The following is a 7,395-nucleotide window of genomic DNA, read 5'->3' as shown; positions in this document are numbered from 1 at the left end:
TACTGGATCCTATAAATTAAGGATGCTGGAATTGATCCTTCTTTCATGTCAAGTCCATGAAAGTGGATATTTAAGAACAGAGAGTTAAGAATGTTTCTATCCATCAGACTCACAGTTTTATTCGGGTAACAGTTGAAATAGACTGGTCCTTGCCCTAGACTTGTTTCTACTGTTCCTATTAAATAATCTTCAAATTTATTGTGCCTAATATCTCTAAGACACATTAAGACGGCTGCATCTATACCCATGTCAATTAAGGGTTTGATTGCTACTTAAACACATCCTATGTGTAGGTATTTGTATTTTCTGCTATGTTCGAAGATTGAATTTTTTTATAATAAATGAAATTCTTCCCCTATGTCTTGTCCTAGAGGAATACTATTTTCTATCGTCTTAATTACATAATCAAAATTGTGGTTGTCTTTGATTTTCTTAGGAACATATAGTGTGTCCTGAGGGATTTCTGGAGTACTCCAGTCATCCATGTTTTGATTTATCTCTTCAAATCGATCTTCTTCATCGAAGAGATTATGTTTTTGAGTGACCTCATGAGTGTGATTGTCTTGCTCAGTGAACAAATTTAAGTTTCTTGAACTAGTATTTGATGATGAAGAGAATGAGTTGGAACAAAAGAAATGCGAGAAAATAATCATAACAAACGAGACATAATAATTTTTCATCATCTAATATCTTTGTCTTCATGTGATTTCATAGAAATGTTTCCATAAACTTATATATTACTAAGTTACTTAATCTTTATATATATATATATATATATATATATATATATATATATATATATATATATATATATATATATATATATTATTTCCTTGTAATTAAACTGTAGGTACTGTACCGACATGCAACAGAACACTTACGGCTATTCGGCAGTTCAGCGGGACAATTCTTCTTTTTAACGCTTTGTCCAGAATTGAAGAATATAATTTTAAAAACAAATTACATGATTCTATCATCCAAACAAACGCAACCAGCCGATTAACACAAATACATTTCTTATTTAATTTGTTTTAAAAAGAAACAAAATAATTTTTAACTACCATTATTTTAAAATTTTAAAATTAACAAAAACACTGACATTTTTAACAAAAAAAACAGAAAAAAATCAAAATAAAACATAAAAGACAAAAATAAAATTTTAAAATTTAGTGTATCAAAATAAAAAATACTAAAACATAAAAGATTAAATATGACATTTAACCTTCTAAAAACATGTTTCGTTACAGCTTTTTCAAAAGCCAATAGGTTCTTGATAATTAGAAAAATATTATTTTATATTCTATTTTTTTTTCAATAACTTAACAAACATAAAAATTTAGAAAACTAACGTTTCATGAAAAGAATTGAAATAACGGAACTCAAAATATAAACGATATTTTGAAAAGTGATTCCTCTTAAGAAGTAAGGGGATGACCCTAAAAAGATATCCTAATTAATAATGTTATGCAATACATTTAGAAGAAGAAGAAAAAAAAAAACACTTATTTTTAATAGCAGAGATTATAAATTTCACTATTTTAACTAGTCTCATGTATGATTCATAATAAATGCCAACTAATGAGAAAACACATGTACTAAAGAGTGTATTAGCAATGACACTCCTGTTGCTATGACTACACTAATGAACTTTTCTACCCCTTTGTTTGGGTTTTAAAACAAATATAACATCAGATTTGTCATTTGTTTTGTTGCATGTATTGAAGCATTATTACACGACACAGCGATAAGAAACATGAAAATCAACCACTGGACCCCTGTGAGTGATTTTCACAACTTGCCCTTTCTCCAGCCCATAGTAACTAGCTATGGCATCAGTCTTCAACATGTGAGGGAGCTGAAAGAAAAATAAAATTAAATAAGATCTATTTATGGCAACACCAATTCAAAAGTAATCAATTTTTATTACAGTACACTAGCAGTTATAAGAATTCCCTTAAGTAGGGAATGCACATAACTTATTCGTAACTCTTAGGAAAATGACCTAGATATGCAGCCTCAATTTATTTTCCAGCTAAGTATCATTATATTGTTTCTGCTGAAAAAATTAGGAGGAGTGGATGACATCCCAGTCTAAGACACGAAAAGTCTCTAGATTCAGAGTGTTTAGTATTTACATTTTTCTCATTCCAAAGAGACGAGCGGGGTTCAAACCTGCGACCTATCAAATACGAGACTTTGTCTTGTTCCACTTGATCAATCTCTTAAGGTTGCCATTATATTGTTGTTATGCTAGTAGAGCCTAGTTTCAACATGCAATTAATAAACTAATCATTTTTTTTAGCAGGACATGTTTAGAAACATGTATTACCTGCTTCTCATCCAAATTATGCTTGGTGAGCAGTGCTTTCTTCTCATCATCAGTGAGTATCTCATACTTTGGCTGCAGCACATGCTTTGTGATATTGACCAGCAAATCATCAATCTAGATACAAAGGAATATGGTGTTACAGGCCTAAAAAACCCTTCCACAATACCAAAATTAGAGTGCCCAAATACATCATACACAAAAGTAACACTCTTTTAAATACTAAAACATTGCTAGCAAATTCAAACAAAGGAACAGGGCATGATCATCACATGAATTTGATCATTGCATTCAACAAGCTTGCATTGAAAATATAAAATCTTCACTGGACAAAGAAATTGGCATGAAATATGCAACTGTAAAGGAACTCAATATTTAGATTCACTCTGGAACATGAAAAATCATTTTAAACCCCTTCAAAACATTTTCTTCATTCAAAAACCAATTTAAATCATTTTATGCCCCTTCACTTGTTGAATTTTCAATTCCTAAAATTTTCTCTTGAATGCTTAGAACAAACCACCAGTCAACCACACAAGACATTCTTGAACATGTCTCTGGCGTGAACACACGGTATAGGAGAAATTTCAAAAAATCATCTTACATATAATGTGTGCTAAAAACCTAAAACCTAAAATAAGTAATTAAGCAAAGACCCATTTAGGGAAATGGATTTAGCACTGCAAAAAATCACACGTCGACAAATTTAACATAACTAATTAAGAAACCGTTGGATAAAGATCGGTTCACATTTTAAATGTGATTTAGTGATATATATTGACATAGAATACGATTAAAGTCCCCCCACATTTTCTTAGTTCTTGATCGTATCAAGCATAGAATCAAACTAATTACTGAATCTTGCATAAAAACAATTAATTAAGCATTAATTACTAACTCACTCTGATAATCTCAACTTTAAATGGCAAGCTCTCCAAGTCTTTTTTCGCAAACGAAGTCATCTTACTCTGCACAACAAGTATCAGCCCTTTCAAGCGTCCCTTGTCCGCAATCTGGGTGCATATCTCATTCACCGTTCCTTTTCTTATATCATCGGTTCCCGCAAACACAACTTGTACCTACACACCAAAACAAAACGCCTTCGTTTCCCAAATGACGAAACATATAAGAAGAAAAACAGAGTAGAGAGTCATAAGGGACATAGGGGTCGCGGTGATAATCAAGTCACGGATTCAAATTCTCCCACTAGCATAACATATTAATTACTAACATTTGTCGATAAAAGAAGATATAAGCTATGAAACATGAACACCACTAAGTGTGGGACACGATCCCGACACCGATACCAAAATAACATTTGCCGAGAAAGGTAAATGGTTGAGGAAGCAGAAAGTAGTGAGTACCGTGTTGGAGGGATTGGAGAGATGCGAAACGCAGAAGGCGAGGGTTTGAGGGTTGGGGTTTTGGCCGAAGCGGGAGCGGAACTCGGCGAGGGAGGGAGAGAGGTTTGCGTGCTGAACGACGTCGTAGCCTCTGTCTTGGAGCATCTCCAGCAGCGTTCGACGACTCAGGAAGTAGCGGAGGCTCTCCATGCTCCCGTTGTCTTTCGTCATCTTGGCGATGCATTCCATTGCGTTCTGAAAAATGAAATGCTCTGTTAGTGACTTTTCGGTTACGCTAGTGAAGGAGGGAAGAACTAAGAGCGCCCAGGCCAATGCTAATAGTGTGACCTGTACTGTACACACTCTCTCTCTTGCCTTCCATTTTCTTCTTCTTTTGTCGGTTTTTAATGTGTTTAAATTTACAGTTTTAATTTTGATATTTTATTTTTTATTTTAAAAAAAAGTTACCATTTTAGTTATTTCATTTTTTTAATTAAGACATTTTATCTCATAATTAAAAAATTTTAATTTTAATCTTTTTTATCAATTTCAAACTTAATTATGTGTTTTTTTAATAAATTAAGTCGGTCAGCAGTTAAATAATTTTAAAAAAATATTTGTCACGTGGATTATAAATAAATAACTTAACATTTAAAATTATTCATAAGAATTTAAATGGTGGATTTTTTAAAATAAAAAATGAAATGTCTTAATTAAAAAATAAGATATTAAAATTATAATTTTTTTAAAGTGAGGGATGGAATGCTATAGTTGAAAAATAAAAAAATTAAAATCACAAGTTAAAAAAATAGAAAGATAAAAAATACGTTTTAACCTTTCTTTTACATGTGGAAACCATAATTTATAGAAGGATTTTAAATTTTATACAGAAAAATACCAAAAATAAACTAAAAAGTTATGATTTATGGATGAAAAAAGAAAGATAAATGTATATAAAAAACCACTAATTTTAAATTTCTTTTAAACCAATTAGTCTTAGTTAATTTAGGCATTCAAGTTTAAATGTAAAATTAAAATAATAAATTTATTGGTCATTTTTCCCTTAATGTTATCGGTTAATGGTGATTTTAGGTTTTACTATTATATAAGAAATAGTAAAATTACTATTATGAAATATTTTTATATATTAATAATGATAATTAAAGAAAAATTGATTTGATAAATTTTATTTTAACAATCATTTTTTAAATTCTACATTAATCTTGTATTTGGAAGTTTGAAGACAGTAGGATTGGAAGACAAATGTAAATATCACTTCCCTTATATCAACCTACATTTAAGTTAAGGGTTTCTAGATGATAATAGATATCTCTAAATTTTAGAGAATTTGTAAATGCTCACTCCAAAATTGGGGTGAACATTTGGGGGAGGTAAGAAAGGAATTAGAAGGAAAAAAATAAAAAAGAAATCATTGTTGTAATAAATGATATGATAATAAAAGCAAACAAAATAATAAAAAAATGAGGTGAAATGAGATTGAAAACAAAATTACATTGATACTTTCAAAGGTTTTTGTCAGATTATACAAAATATCTTTAGAGAGATCTCTTTTAATTGTTTGAAAATCATTACATTGACACCCATTTTTACTTTATGTATACACCCTTAAAGTTTAAAAAACATTACATTGTATAATCTATAAGAGAGTCATTGTAAAGATTAAAAAAAGGAGTATTGTGTGTATTTCAACAAAATATTAAAGAGTGGCAATGTATTATGCTAAAAAAAAGATCTAAACACTCACCTTAAAAATAAGGTTGGAAGAAAAATAACAGTTCACATAACGTAACGAAAATAGATACACATGTTTTTATTTAAAATTATCAGTTTTGTTCTTAATAAAAAGTTTCAATTTGGTCCCTCACTGTGAACAAAATTAAAAACATGAAGGATCAAATTGAACATTTCTAAAAAAAAATATCAAGGACGAAAATGATCTTTTAAAAAAAATGTGTGCATCTATTGTCATTGCGTTGTGTTTAACAATTGACAATAAAGGCTTATTTGAAGTTATTCAAAAATTTTATAGACTAAAATGAAGCTTCTAAAACATAAATGATCAAACTCAACAAAAACTAAAACATAAAAGACTAAATATGTATTTTAGCCAAAAGAAAAAACAACAAATAAAAGTTGTGTCACTTCAAAATCATCAAAATCACAAGTCATATGATATAGCTACCACAAATTCAAATTATACTTTTTTGATAGCAATTCAAATTATACTTCATCCTTTTTAGTTTTTACAGTCTTGTACATTATAAAATCCTAACCAACAAATTGACCAATATTACTCTGATTTCTGCCACCAACAAAAAAGGGAAAGAAAATATTTTTTTCAGGACTTATTCAGAAAACAATTAAAGATTAGTTAGGTTAATAAATCTACATCGTGAAATTTGATGTTCCAATCACAAAGAAAAGTGTTACCGATGAGGAGATCAAAGATTTTGGATACGGCAGGCTCTTCAAAAACTATGTTAGAGACTACAAATACTTTTATGTTTTTTGGACACAACAATGCTTATTATTGAATGTTCATGGTTGTAGTTCAAGCTAGCAATTAAAATCGAAACAAAAGATATGATGTTTACCAGGAAAAGAGACAACTCAGTCTTATTTGAAGGGAGGGAGACTCGGATCAGGAGAGAGTGGCGAACAAAGGGTAACACAATTTCAATCTCTAAGATGAAGAGAGAGGTCAGCAACACAACAGTTCATATGGTTTCTTATGAATGATAATTTTTAGGGTTTTGTAGGTCAACAAAGTTCTTTGGAATATATAAGTGGCATTGGGTTTGGGCCATTTCATTTCATTTGTCTTTTGTCTAAGTGCAGGTGACGATGGGCTTGGGCCTCAACCCATCCTATGTAACCATGCTCATTTGAATGGGTTCAGGTGCCAACAATATAAAAAGCCCAACCCCAAATCCACGCATGTCAACCCTTCAAAATTTGAATTTCAAATCTAATTAACCTACTAGCCCACCTAAATGTCATTTTTAAATTTGATTAAAGTAGATTTGGATTGGGTAGGACCCATTTTCTCACCTATATGTAAGGCCTATATTTGTAGGGGACATGTGATTGATATTGACAATTTCAATTAGACCACAATTATCCTTAATGATTGTTATCAATAATGGTAGGTCGTGTAGTTGATCGAGGTAGATGAATTAACCGACCAATTAATTAGCCATTGAGGAAAGCAAACTTACCATATTATACTTTCAGCAAAAAAAAAAAAAAAACACAATTTTTTAGAGTGAATTAAGCAAATCTCCCTTGAGGTTTGACAAAATTACACAAACCTCCCATCCATTTTTAATCCCTACAAAAAGAAACCTAAAAGTTGAACATATATTACAGTGGGCTCCCCTTACTAGTTAGCATTGTTAAATGTTTTAACAGATATGAATCACATGCATCTCACATGACTTTTAATAATTTTTGTTTCCTCAAAATCCCTCTTCTTCATTTTTTTAAGAGCATGAACTAAATTACATTTTGTTGCTCTCTTTCTTCAATTGTTCCAACACATGCCCCAAAACCCATGGTACATAATAGACATCAATGGTTGTGTAAATGATGTCCCCTAATTTTACATTGGAGTACTATATGGAAGCGTCTTTGGTTGGGACCTTTCTTTTTGTAATTTTTGTTTAATTTAATGGAACAATGATGTCCCCTAATATTTTTGTAATA

General features: G+C 30.5%; 1 protein-coding gene across 2 annotated transcripts; it reads right to left on the bottom strand.

Annotated features, from left to right (window-relative positions):
• Positions 1–1,505: 1,505 nt before the first annotated feature.
• LOC114375782 (DNA-directed RNA polymerase V subunit 5C) lies at positions 1,506–6,430 on the bottom strand. Of its 2 annotated transcripts, XM_028333640.1 has the most exons (5): positions 6,285–6,430; positions 3,691–3,924; positions 3,229–3,405; positions 2,330–2,443; positions 1,506–1,855 (listed from the first exon to the last, which is right to left on the bottom strand). In XM_028333640.1, the coding sequence occupies exons 2-5, from the start codon at positions 3,916–3,918 to the stop codon at positions 1,730–1,732; spliced, it is 645 nt and encodes a 214-aa protein (XP_028189441.1). In that variant the 5' UTR covers positions 3,919–3,924; positions 6,285–6,430; the 3' UTR covers positions 1,506–1,729. The 2 variants fall into 2 exon arrangements, with proteins under 2 accessions (XP_028189441.1, XP_028189440.1); XM_028333639.1 differs by lacking the exon at positions 6,285–6,430 and having other exon boundaries at positions 3,691–4,018.
• Between the last annotated feature and the right edge of the window lie 965 nt (positions 6,431–7,395).

Source organism: Glycine soja, chromosome 11, assembly GCF_004193775.1.
Source record: "Glycine soja cultivar W05 chromosome 11, ASM419377v2, whole genome shotgun sequence".
Taxonomy (NCBI): Eukaryota; Viridiplantae; Streptophyta; class Magnoliopsida; order Fabales; family Fabaceae; genus Glycine; species Glycine soja.
The sequence above is the reverse complement of the archived record's forward strand: the minus strand, read 5'-3'. Positions and strand labels throughout refer to the sequence as shown.

Coding starts and splice junctions, on each gene's coding strand:
- LOC114375782 (XM_028333640.1), bottom strand. CDS start 3,918: ATGGAATGCATCGCCAAGATGACGAAAGACAACGGGAGCATGGAGAGC. Junction 3,406..3,690: donor TCTCCAATCCCTCCAACACG/GTACTCACTACT, acceptor TTTGGTGTGTAG/GTACAAGTTGTGTTTGCGGG. Junction 2,444..3,228: donor TTAAAGTTGAGATTATCAGA/GTGAGTTAGTAA, acceptor CTTTGTATCTAG/ATTGATGATTTGCTGGTCAA.